At 56.2% G+C, this 20012-nt stretch overlaps 2 protein-coding genes and 1 long non-coding RNA gene across 3 annotated transcripts in view; 1 reads left to right on the top strand and 2 right to left on the bottom strand.

The window, feature by feature from the left end:
• The window catches only part of LOC103013218 (uncharacterized), a 28429-nt gene extending 27419 nt beyond the window's left edge, over positions 1-1010 (bottom strand). The window contains exon 1 of the long non-coding RNA XR_450014.2: positions 916-1010. This is a non-coding gene — a long non-coding RNA (uncharacterized LOC103013218). The remainder of the gene's footprint in view (positions 1-915) is intronic.
• A 432-nt stretch (positions 1011-1442) lies between these two features.
• On the top strand, positions 1443-8269 carry TENT5B (terminal nucleotidyltransferase 5B). Its single transcript, XM_007170477.2, has 2 exons — positions 1443-1860; positions 6372-8269. Exons 1-2 carry the CDS (start codon positions 1597-1599, stop codon positions 7392-7394), a joined length of 1287 nt encoding a protein of 428 aa, XP_007170539.1. The 5' UTR covers positions 1443-1596; the 3' UTR covers positions 7395-8269.
• A 3431-nt stretch (positions 8270-11700) lies between these two features.
• On the bottom strand, positions 11701-18036 carry TRNP1 (TMF1 regulated nuclear protein 1). Its single transcript, XM_057537052.1, has 2 exons — positions 17036-18036; positions 11701-12453 (listed from the first exon to the last, which is right to left on the bottom strand). The coding sequence occupies exon 1, from the start codon at positions 17906-17908 to the stop codon at positions 17207-17209; it is 702 nt and encodes a 233-aa protein (XP_057393035.1). The 5' UTR covers positions 17909-18036; the 3' UTR covers positions 11701-12453; positions 17036-17206.
• Positions 18037-20012: the final 1976 nt, after the last annotated feature.

The raw sequence follows: 20012 nt of genomic DNA, 5'->3' as shown, positions 1-20012 counted from the left end.
AGACTTCCACCAGCTGCCCAGGAAGCTCCTGCCAGAAGACCAACACCCCAGTTCCAGCTTCCCTCCAACCTCCAGCCCCATGAAGGCCCTGGGTCTGCTCAAGTGTAGTGGAAAGAGCATGCGCCCACAGATTCTATAGCGCAGATTCATCACCAGGGCCCCGTCTCACCTAATGTGTGACCTTGAGAGAGGTAGGCCCCTTCTCTGAGCAGGTTTCCTCACCCCTAAACCAAAACATTAACGCTGGCCAGGCAGTGATGTACTCAAGAGAGTACATTTAAAAAGTATTATGCTTCCCTGGTGGCGCAGTGGTTAAGAATCCGCCTGCCAGTGCAGGGGACATGAGTTCGAGCCCTGGTCCGGAAAGATCCCACATGCCGCGGGGCAACTAAGCCCGTGCGCCACAACTACTGAGCCTGCGCTCTAGACCCCGCGAGCCACAACTACTGAAGCCACTGCAATGAGAAGCCCGCGCACCACAACCAAGACCTACGCAGCCAAAAATAAATAAATTAAAAAAATTTTAAAGACCCTATTTCCAAATAAAGTCATATTAAAAAAAAGAAGTATCGGGGCTTACCTGGTGGCGCAGTGGTTGAGAATCTGCCTGCCAATGCAGGGGACACGGGTTCGAGCCCTGGTCTGGGAAGATCCCACATGCCGCGGAGCAACTGGGCCCGTGAGCCACAACTACTGAGCCTGCGCGTCTGGAGCCTGTGCTCCGCAACAAGAGAGGCCGCGACAGTGAGAGGCCCGCGCACCGCGATGAAGAGTGGCCCCCGCTTGCCACAACTGGAAAAAGCCCTCGCACAGAAACGAAGACCCAACACAGCCAAAAATAAAAATAAATAAATAAATAAATTTAAGAACAGTTAAAAAAAAAAAAGTATCTACCACGGTATACAAGTTTGTTACCTTTTCTCAACTCTGGAAGATTGCTGGAGAGCAGGAGGAGCACTGCGTGGAGTTGAACAAGTGGCACAACCTCTGGGCTTCTGAAAATAGCGTACGACCAGCGCCAGGCCGGGTGATTTCGAAATTCCTTCCAGCGGGGGTGGGGGTGGGGGTGGGGGTATCTTAGTGGTCCGACTCCGCTACAAACTCCACAGGTCACTCCCCTCACGTCTGCCCCTGGAGGGCGCAGTCCCTTTAAATCCAGGCCCTGCCTTCCGCCCGGGCCAATCACGGAGAACAGAAGTTCTTTAAGGACCAAAGGAGGGAATTCTGCCGGAGAAGGAGGGCGGGGCAGGGGCGTGCCTTCCAGCCAATCGGAATCTTCCTGGCGACCAGTGACTCACGTGCGAAGCTCTGCTGACCAATGGTAGGAGCGTCGAGAGGCGGGGCGGTTCCCGCTATGTGACAGCAGCCGGGACCAATGGGCGTGTCGCCCGCGGCCTATAAGAGTCGGCTGGGCCCCAAGCCACAAGCTTTCGAGTCGGTTGGTCGTTGCCGTCGGAGGTGTGCCCTGGGTTTGCTTCGCCGTCGCTGCCGTCCGGCCCTGCGCCCTCCGCGTTGGCCCCGGCCCAGCCGCTCTCCCTGCCATCTTCCCCTTTACCGCCCCCCGGTTTCTGCCGTCGGGGCCCCGGGGCCGGGCTAATGATGCCTTTGGAAAGCGGAGCGGAGAGCCCGGACCGAGCGGCTGCACAGGTGGAGACCGCTGCGGCCTCGGCGGTGGCTACGGCTGCCCCGGCAGGCGGCGGCCCCGACCCGGAGGCCGCATCGGCCTCCCTCGGACGGCACCTGAGTAGGCTGAGTTGGCCGCAGGTGAAGCGACTGGATGCGCTCCTGAGCGAACCGATTCCCATTCATGGGCGCGGCAACTTCCCCACGCTGAGCGTGCAGCCCCGGCAGATCGTGCAGGTGAGAGACGCTGGGCGGGGATATGGGGCTGAGGCTCTCGTGGCTGGGAGGCTCCCGGAGTCTGTTCGATTTGCTGGAAAGCTAAGGAAACAAGGCTCAGAGAAGGACAGGGGCTGTAACAAAATCGCACGACATTGATGGTAGTCCATACCCTCCTCCCCCTGCACCTCATACTCTCTCCCCACTTGACTTTCCCGTCCCCCGCCCCTTAAGGAGCCCCAATTCCGCTCTGACCATTCACCTAGGCCCTGGCTGGGAGAGGGGCGGGAAGTGGGGAGGGACCTGGCCGTGGAGGAAGAACAACCCCGCCTGCAGGGACAACAGATGCCAGGCAGCCCTGGGTGGGTAGATGTACATGCTTGAGTCCAAAATAGTTCTTTTCATCTCTAAATCGTCATCCCCGGGTCTCACCCTCTACCTCTTCCCTCTCTCAAGGTTCTAGGAGCAGACTCTGTCCTGTGTTCCCACAGCGCATGGCTCAAGAGCCCCCTCGCTAGGTGGGACAGCTGAGAACTTCCAGCAAGGACTCCCTCCCTCTCAAGTAGGGTTGTGGCAGGAGGAGATTAAGCACCAGGCCAGACCTGATGCCTGCATGCTGGAGGGCAACATCAGGTGTCCAGTTTAGGTGTTTCTCTCCCTCCCCAAGATTGGAAATGAGGGCCGAGTCTCTGGCCCCAAGCCCCACCTCTCTCCTGAGGAGCAGAAGAGAATTCTGGCAACTCCTCTCCTCTTCCAGACTCCCTCTTCCCTTTACCTGACTCTCAACAACCCTAAAATTGCTCTTTCACCTGTTAGCCCAGGCACTGTCATGCCCTGAAATACCAGAAGATGGTAATTATTGTATGCATTTTATAGCTGGGGAAGCTGAGGCCCCAAGAGGGGCAGCGAGCTGCCTAAGGTTACCTAGAGGGGAAAATCAAACCCAGAGAATCTTGGGTCTTCCCAGGAGCCAGTTACTGCAGGTTCAAGGTTTTCCCACCTCTTCCCCAGTTCCCAAGACTCAACTTCTAGGTGTTAGCAGATAGAAGAAACCAGAAAATCTAGCCACAATTCCTGCATATTCCTGCCAGCAGGTGGACTTTCTTTCTGGGGAGGTGAACCATACAAGCCAGGTGAAGCAGGCCACCCCCCTGCTCCTTCTGCCTTAGCTTCCACAGAGGGGGAGTGGTGCTTGCTGGGGGATTACCTCGCCCTCCCTCCCAAGGAATGGGAGGGGGTGGGGACAGATTCCCCAGGGCTGACTCATCAATGGTGCTCACTGAGGCATTTCTTAGCTGCCCCACTGTCATGGGGTGATTAGGAAATGAGTTGAGGCTTTTCTCCCCTTGACAGTCAGGTCAACCTTGGGCCCCAAATGCTGTATCTCTAGGACTATTGTCCCAGGCATGAGCCCAGTGTGGCAGTTCACCTCTGCACCATGCAGTGCCCTGGAGGGGAAGTCCCTGCCCCTATCAGTATGGTCCAAACTGCCTTTACTTGTGTCTCCTCTGTGCCAGGCCCTGTTCAGGACACTAGGGGCATAGATGTGACTGGGACCCAGCCTCCCTGCCTTCCAGCCAGGTGGGGGAGACTGCAGGTCAATAGGAGCTGACTCTACAATGTGATAATAGTACAATGTACTATTATCCTAGACTAGGGTCAGAAATATCACAAAACAGGGAGCTGCCGGCTGTGGTGGGGAGGGGGAAGTGGCGACTTCAGAGTTGGACTGGGAGGTTGGACATCTGGCTTCAGGGCCTGGACAGTTGTCAATTCCCTTTGCTGGGCCCAGTGTCCCTATTTGTTCAATGGGGATGGGTTGAACTGCTCTCCAACGCCCCTTCTGCTTCCAGAATCCAAAGGAAACAGGTGCCTTCACCTGGTGTGAAGAAAGTCCATCTCCTGGCAGGAATCTGCAGCCAGCAGCTTCACAAACTATTGGGATATGTGTATGTGTGTGCGTGTGTGTGTGTGGCAGGGGGTGAAGGTACTGGTTTTGCGTGTGTGTGGTGGGGGGTGCTGGTTGTTGATTTTGGGCTTCTTACTAGTGCTGAGTTGTCCGATGGTTCAAGAATTGGAACCTTTCTCCCTCTCTACCCCCACAAGGTTTTCCTACAGCAGTGATCTGGGCAGTTAGAGATGCTATTCTTGCTTGTCCCTGGGCTAGAGGGACCCACTCTCCTGTAGGAGGCCCCCTGCTCATAGCTCTAGGAGGACTGGTTTTAATTAAGTTCAGCCACTTATTGGCTGTGTGACCCTAAACAAGTCCTTTGCCCTCTCTGGGTCCAGAGGATTGAATTAGACTCTGATCTCTCCAGCTGCAGCTAGAGGGCCTGCATCAAGTGGCTCTGGATTCAAGTTTTTTAAGCCTGCTGGCTGACAGCACCTATGGTCTCCCTGCAGGTCTCAGCAGCAGCCTGGGAGCAGAGTGGTTTGGGGGAGGGCCTTGGCACAGAAGAAAGGAAGGTGCAGCCACTGCCCCATCCATGGCTGGAAAGTCTGATTCAGGAGGCTCCAAGCTGCCCTGCAGTCGTTGGGTGTGGCGGTATCTGGGGACTGCCTGCCAAGCTGGCTGTAGTCACACCTGGGAAAGAGACAACAGCCGCTGGCTGGCTGGCTGACACGGCCGGCCCCACGGCCTGACACAGGCGATTTAACAAGGGTACTCCTACCTACTCACCAGGCCAGATGCCATGCCCTAGGGTGGGCATCAGCCTGGGAGCAGGAGCTGGCGCTGAGTAAGGCCCAGTCAGCTCTAATGGGACTTGGAGAGGGGGCTGGTCTACTCTGCAGGTCTGCCAGGGTCCTTAGGACAAAGTCTTTGGCCCAATTCTCCCCTTGGCCTACATGGGCACAGCTGCCAGCTGCCAGAGTGTGGGTTAGAAGTCCCACAGGCTGGACTGCAACAACTGGCCCCTTACTTCCAGCCTCCCCCGTCTGCCTGGCCAGGCTTCCCCAACCCCCACCCTCCTGCTCCCTAGCTACTCTGGCCCTGGGCTTCAGTGATTGGAGGGTTGCCCTCACTTTGAAATTTTGAAAGGGAGAGAGGATTAGAACCCTACTTTCTGGCCTCTGCTCCTTCCAAACCCTGGGTTGGTAATGTGGTAGAAAGAAGATAGACTTTGGAGTCAGCCATACCTGGATCACCTCTGGGTGATCTTGGGCAGGTAACTTCACTCCTCAGTTTCCCCATCTATAACTTGGAGATTTTAAAGATCTATTCCCCATAGATTCTGGTAAGAAGGTCCAATGCCTAGCACCCAATAGGTGCCGAGCCAATATTCCTCTTCCCCTGCTCCAGCTGCCTGGCCCCACAGGTCCCTGATGGCCAGATGTTTCCCCACCCCCCCATAGTCATGATAATACCTTCCCCTAGTCAGGGTCCTCCTCCTGGAAGCTTTCTGGAGGGAGCCGCCCGCCTCAGATTGCCCCACTGCAGCTTGCCTCCTCAGCACTTAAACGTGCATTCTTTGTAGTAATTCCCTGGGAGGCCAGAAGAGCAGCCGGGTCTGGAGCTGACTTGGCAGCAAGGCGGGGTTGCAGAATCCCTCAGGGTAGGAATGCTGCCTGGTCACTTTTGGTGTGTGAAGTACTCTGGGCTGCTGAGAAAACTGAATGTCCGGGTCCAGGGATTTTGACCCATCCCCTCACCCAAGAGCAGGAAGAGTTTGGGTTTCAACTTCCAGCCCTGCCATTTCTGAATGGCTTCCTCTCTGAGCCTGAAGTGTTTTACCACTATAAGCCTCAGTTTCCTCATCTGTAAAATTAGTCTAATATTTGCCTCACTGTGTCCTTGTAAAGGTAAATGAATGTGTCATAGTCAAAAGAACACGCATGGACTTAAGAATCCAACTGTCCTGGGTTCTAGTCTCAGCCCGACTACTCTCTGACTTTGGACATGACCTCTCTGTGCCTCAGGTCCCCCATCTGTAAATTGGAGTAATAATACTCAAACAGGATTATTGTGAGCATTAATGTAGTAATGCATGTGAACAGCCAATTACATTCCCAACACATTTGAGCAGTTTGCATCATGTCTGGCACAAAATGAAGTGTTTTACTTGCAGTTTTAGAGAGGTGGAATTGCATACTGGTTAAGACATGAACTCTGAGTTTAATTCCCAGCTCTGCATTCACCAGCTGTGTGACTTTGGGCAAGTTACTTGGCCCCTCTGTGCTTCCATTTCCCCATATGTAGAGTGGGAGTAATAATACCCACCTCACAGAGTCACTGTAAGATTTACGTAAGTTTATATCCTAATGTATAAAGTGCTTAGATCAGGACCTGGCATTTAGTAAATTCTATGCACGTATGTGCTATCATTATTGCTGAGTCATTCCTCCAAACGGGCCACTCTCTAGATTAGGAAATAGAGGTTTAGGCTTAGAGATTTAAATGATTTTCCAAAGGCACAACAGCTGATAAGTGGTCAACAGTGATTGATGTCACTGTGATTATTACGTGGAAGCCCACAGCGAACCCCAGGGGCCCTAGTCGCTGATACCTCTCCCTCCTGCCATCCCCTCTGCAGGTCGTCCGCAGCAGCCTGGAGGAGCAGGGACTGTGCGTGCACGGTGTGCGGCTGCACGGCTCGGCCGCCAGCCACGTGCTGCACCCCGAGAGTGGCCTGGGCTACAAGGACCTGGACCTGGTGTTCCGCGTGGACCTGCGCAGCGAGGCGTCTTTCCAGCTGACCAAAGAGGTGGTGCTGGCCTGCCTGCTGGACTTCTTGCCGGCCGGCGTGAGCCGGGCCAAGATCACACCCCTGACACTCAAGGAGGCTTATGTGCAGAAGCTGGTGAAAGTGTGCACAGACACGGACCACTGGAGCCTCATCTCGTTGTCCAACAAGAGCGGTAAGAACGTGGAGCTCAAGTTCGTGGATTCGGTCAGGCGCCAATTCGAGTTTAGCGTAGACTCCTTCCAGATCCTCCTGGACTCCCTGCTGCTCTTCAGCCAGTGCTCCTCCACGCCCATGTCCGAGGCCTTCCACCCCACGGTGACAGGCGAGAGCCTGTACGGGGACTTCGCCGAGGCCCTGGACCACCTGCAGCACCGCGTCATCGCCACACGCAGTCCCGAAGAGATCCGAGGGGGCGGCCTCCTCAAGTACTGCCACCTGCTGGTGCGGGGCTTACGGCCGCAGCCCAGCACCGACGTGAGCGCCCTTCAGCGCTACATGTGCTCCCGCTTCTTCATCGACTTCCCGGACCTGGCGGAGCAGCAGCGCATGCTGGAGCGCTACCTCGAGGCCCACTTCAGCGGGGCCGACTCGGCGCGCCGCTACGCCTGCCTGGTGACGCTGCACCGGGTGGTCAACGAGAGCACAGTGTGCCTCATGAGCCACGAGCGCCGCCAGACGCTGGGCCTCATCGCCACGCTGGCGCTCCAGGCGCTGGCCGAGCAGGGCCCGGCAGCCGCGGCCGCCCTGGCCTGGCGCTCCCCAGTCCCTGACGGGGTCGTGCCCGCCACTGTCAATTACTACGTGACCCCCGTGCAGCCTCTGCTGTCCCGGGCCCACGCCTCCTATCCCACCTGGCTGCCTTGTAACTGACTCAGACCCTGGCCAGAAAGGACTAGGCCTCTCCAGATGGACTGGGGCCTCCAGAAGTGCATGGAGAACATGACCAGAGACAGGCAGCCCGTGCCAGGTAGCCCAGCACTGCTGCAGGGTTGGGCCTTAAACTGAACAGACCAGACTCCTCCCCTGAGTGAAGCCCCTGTGGGCTGAAGGCCAAGCTTAGGTTCTTGGTAAATGGACCTTTTGGTTATTTGTACTACACTTTTGGACCAGCATGATTGTGGGGTGCAGGGGAAATTCGTCTTGGGGGTCAATTGCCTTCAGGAGACAAAGAATGTTTGGGATGGTAGCTTCCATGCCTATCATCTCAGGTTGATTTCTGTGGCCTAGAAAGGGTCTTTTTTGGGTCGGGCCAGCCCACAGTGAAAAGAGCAGCCTCCGAGGGCGTGCAGCCCACACAGTGGCTAAAATATGGTACGTTATGGGAACCACTCACTTTGGGTCGGGCTGGGCCACTAACTAGGAGGAGGGAAACTGAGGCATGAGGCAGATACCTAGGTTTGGAAAGGGATAGGTTTAGCTCAGTCCCCTAACACCCCTACCCCGAGCTGTCGGTTGAGGTGTGTGGTGGACAGGAATGAAGCAGCCTGGGGTGGGACACAGCCCATGCCCCTGCTGGGGTACAGCCCCCTTCCCCCATGTCCTGAGGAGCCCTCCTGCCTGGGAGCTTGTTCTCCAGAAGGTGCTGGGTCCAAAGTAGCCACAGTCAAGTGCTCCCACCCCACTGGCCTGGTTACAGGGTCCTTACATGGGGGAGGAGAGCCACGCCCCACTTCCCTTCCACTCCCTTTGTATTTGCTACTATTTAGCACTCTTAACACCTGCCAATAAAGATTGTCTACACTGAACCTAGTACCATGCTTTCTCCTGGGAGAAGGACCTTCCACAGTCTGTGGGATCTGTGGCTGCTTCCCCCAGCCTGAGTCTGGCTTGTATTATGGGAGGGGACATTTGGAGGGCAGGGTCTGAGTCCTGGGCTGTAGCTGGGGAATGCTCCTCCTTCCCCCAACACCAGCCCAGCTTGGCAACTGTCCTAGGAGCCCCTGTCCACACAGGTGTGACTTGCCCCTGGACATTACCTCAGCAAGTCTCTTGCTAAAGAGCAAATATTTCGGGCTTCCCTGGTGGCGCAGTGGTTGAGAATCTGCCTGCCAATGCAGGGGACACGGGTTCGAGCCCTGGTCTGGGAGGATCCCACATGCCGCGGAGCGGCTAGGCCCGTAAGCCACAATTACTGAGCCTGCGCGTCTGAAGCCTGTGCTCCGCAACAAGAGAGGCCGCGATGGTGAGAGGCCCATGCACCGTGATGAAGAGTGGCCCCCACTTGCCGCAACTAGAGAAAGCCCTCGCACAGAAACGAAGACCCAACACAGCCTAAATAAATAAATTAATTAATATTTTAAAAAAAAAAAAAGCAAATATTTCAATGTTTCCTACCTGGAGTCCTAATGACCCTGGACCTGGCCTCACACTCCAGTGCTCAGGGCTGCTTGACCCCAGCCCTGCTCACCCTTCCCTAACCCTTCCCAGGAAGCAGGTGGAGAACAAGCAGGGTGAGTCTGGACTGGAGACCCCCCCCCCAGTGGTGGCAGCTGGGACTGGGGGGCTTCTAGGGCCCTCAGAGCCAGAGCTGAGGCTTGGCCTCCCTGCTGGGAAAGGCTCCCTCAGTGCTCCAGCTTCCTCTCTCACCCCCTACTGCTGATGGACACGCTCTGGCTTGCTCTAAGCAGGTCCCCCGAGGGGCAGGGACTCTCCTTTCCAAACGCAGCTGGGGCCATGCCTGGCTGTCTGGGAGTGAGTGCCAGCTGCCAGCCATAAGCTGATGCCTCAGGGCATCAGCCAGTCACAGGCCTGGACGCTGCCCACTGTTTACCCAGCCTCTTTGATCCAAGGATTGCAAAGTCCTTAACATATTCAGCCTCATTAGTGGCCTCTGAAGTGCTGGCTTTGATGGTTCCAGCCAGGGTGGAAAAAACAAGGCCGCAGAGGAGGCCCCTGGTCAGCTGGGTGAGTCCAGCCATCTCACCTGCTCACTGGGTCCCTGCTGGGCTCAGAATGGCTGGAAGGATGAGTGGAAAGGCTTTCTTTGCTTGGTGACTGAAAGCAGCCTCCCACCCCACGCTGGCCGTGCCTACCCAACTAGGGTCCTGGGATGGGGGACTAAATTTGTCCCAGCTCCTGCTTTGGGCATGAGGGGAATGCTCACAGTGTAAGCACACAGGCCTAGCTTGTTGGGGTGGGTGGGGAGTGGGGTTCACCTGGACGTGCTCGTTTCAGAGGGGAGAGAGCCAGAAACCCACGGCATATGCGTGTATGCACTGGATTCAGCCCACGTGTGCCAGCCACCCCTCCAGGGGTGGGAACACATCAGCAAACAAAGGACCAAGATCCCTACCCTTGTGAGGATTACATTCTAATGGGGCAGAAAGAAAATAAACTAAATTATATAGTCTTAGAAGGTCAGCAATGCCTAAAAATATACATAGCAAGGTAAGGGATTGGAAGTGCTGGGTTTGCAATTTTAAAAAGGGTGAACCTCCTTTAAAGGGTGACATTTGATTGGACAAAGACTTAAAGACAGTGTGAAGCAAGCCATGCGGATGTCTGGGGAAAATGCATTCTGGGCGGAGGAGACTTGCCAATGTACACATGCTCCTGGCAGGTGTGTCTGGGGAAGGGCACATGCGCCTGATGGTGTTCTGCTGACCTTGTGCAGGCGCGTGTGCTCCCCATGAGACGTGGGAGACAGGAGTTTCCCACTAACAACTATCACTTTGCTAAGTTCTCCCCGACCACACCCTCTCAGTGCACCCTCCCAACACCTCCACGAGAGAAGAGCAAGAATTTCCATTTTACAGACAAGGAAACTGATGCCAGAGAGGTCAAAGAGGTTTGTCTGCCCCCAGAGCCATTGCTGTTAACCCCTGCACCATCCTGCCCCTACACTCTGATTTCACATGGATGAGCGTGACAGTATGTCTCCTGTACATACATGTGACAGAGAAAAAGAGTTTGCATTACTGTTTGCCAAGTTTGTACATTTTCTTAATGCAACTGTGACACCAGCCATGGCTTGTGGTGACTATGTCAGAGGCCCGTGTGGCAGCAGGTGTGCCCGGGGGTGTGTTTGGGAGAGGTGTAGTGTTTCCGGGTGTGAAAAAAACACTGACTCAGTGGTTGGCATTGTTCTCTCATGGACAGTTCCTGCAGCCATCTAAGATGCCAGGACAGGAAGGAATCGAGAACTGGGAATCAGAGCCAGAGAGGGGAAGGCTGAGGGGGTAAAGACCCATCCCCCATCCCCAACCCCACAGTGCTCTCCAAGCAACAGCCCACTCTCCCCCTGTGACCCATGGTGGGTGGGGGGAGCTCCAGAGGGGGAAAAAGCCTTGCAGTGAACTTTAGGGAATGGAAGATAATGCCCTCAGGCAGTTGCATGATATGTCGGCCCTTCCAGTCCCACTCTCCGCCCTCCTTCAGGCTCTGTGCCCTTGGGAGGCTGACCTCTACGGACTGTGCATCAATGGCCCCCTTGTTCCCTACCTCTCTGTTGGGTTCAGCCAATGAGAGTCCCCAGCAGGAGATACTGGAGGGAGGAGGAGAATAAGGTGTTTATTCCCCCTGCTCCCTTCCCATCAGGTCACCGTGGTTGCCTACATCTCTCAACTAAAGACCACTGCTCCTGTCAGGGGCCCCCCTCCACACAGCTGCACTCTCCGGGTCCGTGTGCCCTCCCCTCCCCTCTCCTCTGTTACCCCTTCAGGCCCAGGAGTTGTAATGGCTTCTCCCTGTTGCTAGCCATGGAGAGCTGCATATACCTTGTTAGTTTCTTAAGCCCAGCCCCCATCTTTGGAAATAGTCCCTTTTTAAGTCTCTGCCCAGCTTGAGTGTGCTGTGTCTCCTGCTGGGAGCCTGAGTGACAGACAGGCCCATCCATTCACCAGCACGGTCACACACAATCCTCCACGGATCACCATGCTGCCATGTTATCAGAAACGCGCTCGCATCCCTGCGTGTCACACAGTCTCACACGTGCATCCCATCCCCTAGTTTCCTCAACACATCCTTATTTGGGGAAGACTCCATAAAGAGGGTCAACTTTGAGCCAGGTCAAGGGAGAAGTCAGTCTACAAATCAGTAAGCAGGCCCAGATTGCCAAAGGAAACTAAACAGAAGCTGCTCAAGGAACTGCCAACTTAAAGAGCCGTGACAGACACACAAAAAGGAAAGGCGGCAATGCCACTCACAGAGTAAACCTCAAAACCACGCATGCTTGTCTCACATCACTGAGATTTATTCTTCCTGAATGTATACATCAAGGAACTGACTCTATATGCGTTCATTTTGCAGAACTCTACAAGTTCTGGGTTATGTGTGAGTCAGTGTGGCCCCCTTCCCTCTACCATCAGGCTATTTGAATAAATGTGTTCCCTTTTTTCATTTAAAACTTAGAATTATGTTGCCAACACCTCTTCCTGAGAAAGAGGTGTGTCCCCTGGGAGCCAGCAGCCCATTACCTTTCTGAGGGGCCACAGGCACGTGCCCACCTGGAGAGGGCAAGGACGGTGAATGAGGGGAACTGAGGGATTGCTCAGAGCAATGCTTCTCCTCAAACAGGCCTCCTGGTGCTGTTAGACTGAGAAGCAACAGCATCTACCAAAATGGGGACCCCAGCTGCACTGTGACTTGTTTAAGAATGATGACATTTTTAAAAGAGATCCTTTTCACTTTCACATTGGAAAGCTTTGCTGCACTCTTAAATAATCTGACTGCGTCTCAAGGACTTGTAACATCTTCAGTTGTACAGTGTAAGCCGAAGTCAAATGCAGCATATATAGAGAAATTCATAGTATTGGCAACTTCCCCAGAATCCAGCCCCTTGCCACTGTGAAGTGAAGGGCTCCTGTGAAGTGAGGAGGGTGCCAGGCTTGTGTAGGGTCAATGAGAGGAGTCTTCCTGAAGGAGGTGCCCAGGGAAGGAGCAGAATCCAGGAGTCAGATCCAGAGTCGAGGCTCTGAGGAGCTGGGAGGAGCTGGAAAGAATAATTTCAAGAGCTTTAACTGTGTCTCTCCCATAGCCCCCCAGCCCCACCCAAACCCTTCGACATCTACTTCCTTTAGAGGGGCCATTGTGGAGAGAAGGTGCAGGGGCAATATTTTGGAATCAGGCTCCACTCGCTCCCGCCCTGGAAGGGGTGGGGGCTCCTGGGGTGAGCTCCCTTGGGCCTCTGTCCTTGGCTGGGATCCCCACTGGTCTGAGCAGCTGGAATGGAATGTTCCTGGGATAAAAAGCCTGCCCCCTCCTCCACCTCTTCCCTTATGGAGTTCCTCAGGGACTGTCATGGGGGGGAGAAGGGAGACTGTTCCAGGGATGCCTGATATGGCTATGCTCTGGAGAAGCAAAGGCCCACACTGCCTGGGGGCTCTGTCCTGGCAGCTTCTCCTGGGCTAGGTAGGTTGGCTCCACCGAACATTTACAGACCTCCTCTATGTGCTAGGCACTTAGTGTGACCTCTCATTTAATACTCAGAAATTATCTCCTCCCTAACTCCCCATAAAACACACACACACACACACACACACACACACACACACACACACACACACACACACATACAGACACACACGAAACTGGCTCAGAGAAGGGAAGTCATTTGCCCAAGGTCTCCCAGCTGAGAGAAGCTCCAGGTCAGGACTAAATCCCAGGTCTGTCTAGTTCTAAGACAGGACACTTTCTGCCCCACCATGGAGCTTATCACCCTCTTCCTCTGCCATCCCAGGCTCTTTGCTCTCCTTGGTACCAAACACACCAGCCCAGGTATGCAGGGAGAGGAGGCAGCCTCCAAGGGAAGCCCAGGCCCTGAGCATCCTTGGCCTGCCCTTGCCTGAAGCCAGGTGTGCTGACTCAGCCTGACTTACCCCCCCAAAGCCCAGACAACCAAGCAGGGGAGGCAGCCTCTTGGGGTGTGCCCAGACCTTGGAGGGGTGGCAGAAGATGCCACCTTCTGCCACCCCTCCAATGTCTGATCACATCCCTCCCCAGAACCAAGGACCAGGGTTCACTGTACCCAGATTCAAAGGGTGAGAGTTAAGAAACCCTCATTAGCCTGATAAATGGAGCCCTCATTAGCCTGATAAATGAAAAGCCACATAGTCTAATGTTTAAGGTGTCCCCCACTTAGAGGTCCTATGTCCTTGGGCAAGTCACCTGCCATCCCTGACCCTCAGTTTCCTCATCTGTGGAAATGGGGCTAACTCCTACTTTGCAGAGTAGCTGGGAGGACTGAAAGAGATAATGGGTGTAAAGCGCTCAGCACAGTGCCTGGCATAGAGGTGGTGGTTAATATATTATGCCACAACCAAGGAGTCCCTTCCCCCATCACTCCTAGCCAGCATGCGGTCAAGGTCTAATGCGGGAAGAAATAGGCTGGGGATCTCCCAGCTTTCCCAAATACCTCCTCCCGTGCTGGCTGTAAAGCAAGGGAGGAGGTAAAGGCTCTGCTTCTCCTTCAGCTCGGAGAAGACTGGGACCCTGGGTTTTTCTCCAGGGCCCTGGCTGTTAGGGGAAGGGAGCCTCCTAGAGACTGCCCACTGCAGGCCTGGAGCACTTTAGCTGTGAATTGTCGCTTCAGCCTAATCTCTAGGAAGCCACCTTGATTCCCAGGTGGCGGCAGCGGTGGTGGCAGGATGGGGTGTTCTGATCAATTATCAGTGTAACAAATCTGGGAGGAGTGAAACTACTCTGGACTTTTACTCAGATGGTGATGGCCAACAGGGGCAACCTCTCTCTCCAGGAAAGTCTTTCCTGATGGACCTTCCCTCTGAGGTCAGAGGCCCGCCCCTTCTCTAAAGTGACCACCAGTACCCACACATTCTGCCAGACCTTTAAAGCTCAAAGCCTGAGAAGCCTGGGCAACAAGGGAAGAGGCTGGCTGGAGGCAGGGACACTGTGGGTTCGGAGCCCGCTCCAGGTCTTGCCCACACGCCTGGAGAAGCAGCCCACACTGCCCTCTGGTGGCGCCGCCTAGAGGCGCCTCACTCGTCAGGGACCAGCCAAGAGAGCGAAAGGACTCATCCAGGGGACGGGCAGGGCCCAACTAAAACCCTGAACTGGTCTTCCAGCCCCTCACTTCCCTCAGCTGACATTCCAGATTCACTGGTGGCAATCAATGTCCTCAGGGCACAGATCCCTCAGGATCCCCTGTACTCAGTCCAGTCCCCAGGGCTAGAATGCTGGGCCATCCAGAAAGTGTTCAGGAAGTCATGCAGGGTGGGGATGCAGTATATAACCAGGGGCTATAGTTACTTGTGAAGGCCTAAAAACAGCCCTCCAACATCGCCAGGGCAGGCTGCCTAGAAGAGGGCTGAGAGACACAAGTCCTTGAAAACAGAGACCCTCTGATTCAGTGCTGCTTCTTGAGCCCCTGGACTGAGCAGAGATCAATGTTTGTTGATTGAGGAGAATATGAAGCCTTCTAGAGGGGCCCTGAGTGGGCCAGACAGTGGTGGGAAGTTGACTTTTATTAATTGGCTGAGAAGTAGTGGACAGAGCACTGAACCAAGAGCTGGGGTTCAAGTCACTGAACACTGTGTGCCCTGGCCGAGGCCCTTAGTGAGAAGCGTGGGACATCTGGAAGTGGAGGGAGGGGACAGAGCTGCCTGTGACACTAGGACCAATCTCCATTTCCTACATATACTACTTTCTCCAGCAAGAGCCATCTCTAATTCCCTACCCGCCCCGCCCCCCCCCACCAAAATCAGGACAAAGCTGATTACCAATAAATCCCAGAGAAAGGCAAAATTGTGGTGACACAGAGCACTTTACAACATTAGCTAAAAGCTTCTCTGGACCAAGTATCCCTCTCCCATGCAACCCAGAAAACAAACAGTCCTGGCTGCAGCCCAGCGCTGAAGCCTGAGCTCCTCACTGTGTCACCTCCAGGGAGTCCTTGTCCTCTCTGGGCCTCTAGACCCCAAATGACCCAAGTAGCTTTGGAAGGTCCTCTCTCTCTGGGGAGGCCAGAGGATGCCAGGGCCCCTCACTGCTCTCCCAGTCCACAAGCTCTCAGAGTCTCTGAGACCTCCTCCTGGACTTCCCTTCCCCAGCTAAGAATGGGTTCAGGAAGTCCTGGCTGTTAGCTGAGAAACCAGGCAAAAAGTTTGTTCTGGGAAGAGGAAGAGCTAGCTGGGGGAGGGACAGGTGAGGGTCCCTGGGTCTCTGCCTTTCAGAGCAGTGCACCTGACCCTGAGGACTCTGGGATTACACCAGATTCCTGTGACTCTTAATTATCTCATTCTACACCCTTCTCCCCATTCCTAAGCCCTGACATGAGGAGGGACAGCTACATTCAGAGAGGGACTGAGGAAACTGGCCCAAAGAGAGGGCAGAGTTGTTCTAGGTCACACGGCAGACAAGCTGACACCAGTTCTATCTAGCCCCTGCCCCTGGACAGCGGAGAGATACTGCGAGAAGGACACACAGGCCTAGGACCTAGTTCTGTCCCTAGCTGACCTTGCCACTCTGTAAAATGAGGACTTTAAATCAGCTCCTAGGCTCCGTCAGCAAAAGCAGTGCCTGTTTCTAGGTGTGATATAAGAGAATAAAACATTCTTCCGTGATTTATGGGAAAAGACAGACCTCTGCCCTGTGTTAACCTCGCTACAACCCTTCCAAGAGGTGAAGATACCCACATCACAGACTGCTAAGTGAGGCTGCAGTCAACTCAGCCAGTGAGCAGCAAAGCAGCAGCCAGGCCATTCACAGCTGAGTGGGGCAGGGGAATGGGGGGCCTGAAGGGCATGTGGAAAGGAAGAGAAGCAGATCTCATTTCAGGTCTGGCCCTTTAAGGCCCCACTTTCTAGAATCTAGAAGCCAATGACATACCTGCCCCCCTGGGGCCTGTTAAAGGATGTCACCTGGCTCCATCCCTGGCAGAGCCATCTTAGTGACAGGTTGGGAGGGAGCCCCTAGGAGAGCCGGCAAAGCTTCAGGCAGTCACCAAACACCCCACCCTGGTCATCTGAGTCAGACTGTACTCTTAGCGAAGCTGCATGAGGGCCTGAGAAAAGATCTGTCTCCTAGAAGTGGAAGGTCCTAAGTATAAGTATGATGGGAGCAAATCCTTAGCCTGTCTGGGATTCCATCTCCCCGAATGGGAAACAGGGGCTTAGGAGAGGAGAACTCAGAGGTACATCGCTGTGCCAGCCCCCACCCCATCCTGGGGCCTCATTATTCTGGCCTCCCGAAGGGCAGTGCCAGAAAGCAGCAGCCTCAAGGGCAAGACTCTTCTTACAGCCCCAAGGGACCCAGGAAATGCAGCGCTGGTGGAAGGTGAGGGTGGGGTGCTGCATCAGTGCAGGAGGCTCCAACGGGTAAAAGTTTGCTGGCAAACCCTTTCTGGGATCTGAGCAGCCTCCATTGTCCAACTCTATAATGGGGACTTGGTGCTACTACCTCATTCCGCAGAAGGTCTGGGAGTGGCGGCAACAGAAAGCGGACAGCTTTATTAAGGACCCAGCGGACTCCAGAAGCCCTAGGGAAGGAGGTCTGGAGCCTAGCACCGCCCCTCCCCGCCCCTCCCCGCCCCACGGATGCACCAGCCGCTTAGACCGCACCTCAGTTTAGCCTTCTTTACCGGGCCCTCGGGCCCCCGACTGTCTCCTCCTGGGGTCGGGCAATCTGTCCATCGGCGTCGGTGACGCCGTCCATCCAGCCGGCGTCCACAATCCGTCGGTCGGCACCTCGGCGATGGCCTGTCGGGGTGGTTAGAGGTCCCGGTGCGGAGGTCAGCGCTGGGGGGAGGCGGGGCCGCGGGGCGGGCTCCGGCGGAAGGGCGAATCGGGCTCGGGGCAGTGGCCCCGCCGCAGGCGCCCGGCGCCCCAGGGCACGCAGCCGCCCAGACCGAGCGCAGAGGCAAGCAGCGCGGGCGGGCGGGCGCGGCGGCCGCGGCGCGAGCCCTTCTTGAGGCGCGACCCGTGCGCCGCCAGATAGAGCTCGGCCTGCGCCACGCCGCCGCCCAGGCGGCCCAGGCTTTCGGCGCGGTGCGCCAGGCGCAGCTCGGCCGCCAGGAAGACGCAGTGCAGCTGCAGCACGCGGCTCTCCAGCTCCGACACCAGGCGCCGGCGGCCCTCCACCTCCAGCAGTCGCCGCCGCGCTTCGGCCAGCTCAAGCGCGCGGCCCCCTGCCGCCGCCGCCGCCGCTGCCGCGCCCGGGCCGCCGCCCGCGCCCCCTGCCGGCCCGGTGCGCCCCGCGCCCCCGCTAGCGCCCTGGCGCCAGCGCTGCAGCTCCTGCCCCTCGGCCGAGCCCGCCGACTCCTGGGCCACTTCGGGCTGCGGTGAGGCCTGAGCCGGGGTCGGGGTCAAGGTCGGAGTTGGGGACGGTGGCTGAGGGGACAACAGGCGGTCCCCGGGCGGCGGCGACGGGGACCCCGGTTCCGCCGACCCTTCCTGGGCCCCTGGGCCGCAGGCGCTGATGCGGCAGCCCGGCATCCCCCGCCCCCCGGCGGTCCGCAGCAGTAGGTCCGCGGGTCTGGCCGGCTGTACCCCACGCTGGGAAGGATGGAGGCCTCAAACCAGAGAGAGACGCGGCCACAGCCCCCACACTAGCGCCAAGGCAACCGCGGGTGCATCTTATAGACCATGGGGCGGAGCGAAGGGCAGCACAGCCAATCAAATACTAACATGCCCTGAACCCTCCTCCCCTGCCCCGCCCCGTCAGGACACTGCCCAAACCCTTCGGGTCCCTGGTCCTTCGACCTAAGCTGCTCTGCTAGGGCATCCAGTCCCTATCCACCTCCTCCAAATTTTGGGTGGAAAGGGGACCGCATCTTCTCTGGCCTGGCCCCTGAGTCATAAGCTCTAGTAGCTGGTGCTTAGAAATCATGGACTCCAGTCCCCACCTGTGGTAGGCTTTTGCCTGAAGCCACACTATGTGACAGTGAAAGCCTGAGACACAACTCAGGAGGCTTGTCTCCTTACACAGTACCAAACGCTGCCCCTTGACTGAATCGGCTTTACCTGGTCTCCTGGGCCGCAAACTTCACCAGGACCACCTTCTCCAATCTCCCTGCGGCCATGGAGAGGTTAACACAGAGGGGCGACTGGCCTCCTGGTGGGGATCTGGCAGTGCTGGTTCCTCACCAGGCAAGCCCTTCACTTGCAGAACAAACCTCAGCACTGCTGCTGAGCTAGGCGCGGCTTTCGCAAATCTTGGTGGCCCCCAGGGGAGCCCCACCCCTCAGTGGGCAAAATTCTTTCCAAGCCCCTGCTCCTGTCTGCTCCTCCCAGTAGGTGTCCCACACCTATCACACAGGGCGGGAAACAGACCCAGAAGGTGTAGTGGAGGCTTGCCCAAGGTCCGTGGCTCAATCTGGACCACCGAAAGGGACAAGCTCATCCATTCATGCCCTCTGGGAACTCAGATTCCTGGGTCTCCTCACTGTCACTGAGGGGACCCTGCTTAACTGGGACTTTAGTCATACTGGCAAAACGATAGAGCTGAGGTCTAGCCATTTTTCCCACAGCGGAAGTGATCTTGCCATACCCCCTCCAAACATTGACCCAGACACCATGGCACTGCCATCCACTTGAAAGTGCCATCAGAAATGAAAGGGGTCTGTGTTGGGCGGTGGCAGGGGCTGGAGGACCAGAAACCAGCTGAGACCAATTGGGAAGAACTGCAGCAGGCCGTGGGCTCAGGGGACCTCCCGAAAGTGTGGCCAGTGTGATTACCGCCCCAGGCTGAAGAGGAGGCTGATGGGGGCGCTGCACTGGCTTGCTGTGGAGGAGAAGGAGGACTTTGGAGCACACCCCACCCCCACACCACCCCGCCCCACCCCCGCATCATGTTCTCTAAGTGCTTTTAAGTGCCTTAGATTGAGTGATTGGGACTCGTGCGCGAGACAGCTCGGCTCCTGAGAGGCAGCTCAGAAGGGGCTCCGAGAGGACGGTGAGGTCCATGAGCGGGCGTCAAGCTCAGTGAAGGGTAAGGGAGGAGGACTCTGAAGGAGGGAGTGAGGGGGAGGGTGTTCAGTGACGGGAGTAGCGGAGGCTCAGGGCAGGGCGAGGGGAGGGGCTCAGTGAGGGAGGGGCTCAGCGAATGTGATGGGCTCAGTGAGGGGAGAGGGGTTTAGTGGGTGCATTGGTGCTAGAGGCTCACAGAGGGAGAAGGAGAAGGGAAATTCAGTGAGGAGGATGGGGTTCAGGGAGTCAGAGGGGCTCAGTGGGGATGACGGAATGCCCTGCTGAATGGTTCATCCCTTTGAATGGTCTCCTTTGTGTCATCAAACTTTGTGTCTTTCTCTGTGCAGAAGATTCCTCCCCCATCACCGTGGGGAGATCTACAGGTGTTTTGCCTGTATCAGGCAGATCACTGCTCCCAACTTCTGGGGATGAACCAAGGGGAACAAGACTAGGACTTACCCCCACTTCCCACCATCAGCCAGATCCAGAGAACCAGTCAGATCTGAGTTCAAATCCCACACACGCTGCCCATCTGCATTACCTTGGGCAAGTTGTTTCTCTGAATAGAAGGAGATACTCAACCTATATTTGTTGAATAGATGAACATTCTCTCTCCACAGCACCCCTAAAG

This window comes from Balaenoptera acutorostrata, chromosome 1 (genome assembly GCF_949987535.1).
Source record: "Balaenoptera acutorostrata chromosome 1, mBalAcu1.1, whole genome shotgun sequence".
NCBI lineage: Eukaryota > Metazoa > Chordata > Mammalia > Artiodactyla > Balaenopteridae > Balaenoptera > Balaenoptera acutorostrata.
Note: the sequence above shows the minus strand (reverse complement) of the source record. Positions and strands in the feature narration are given on the sequence as shown.

Coding starts and splice junctions, on each gene's coding strand:
- TENT5B (XM_007170477.2), top strand. CDS start 1,597: ATGATGCCTTTGGAAAGCGGAGCGGAGAGCCCGGACCGAGCGGCTGCA. Junction 1,861..6,371: donor AGCCCCGGCAGATCGTGCAG/GTGAGAGACGCT, acceptor TCCCCTCTGCAG/GTCGTCCGCAGCAGCCTGGA.
- TRNP1 (XM_057537052.1), bottom strand. CDS start 17,908: ATGCCGGGCTGCCGCATCAGCGCCTGCGGCCCAGGGGCCCAGGAAGGG.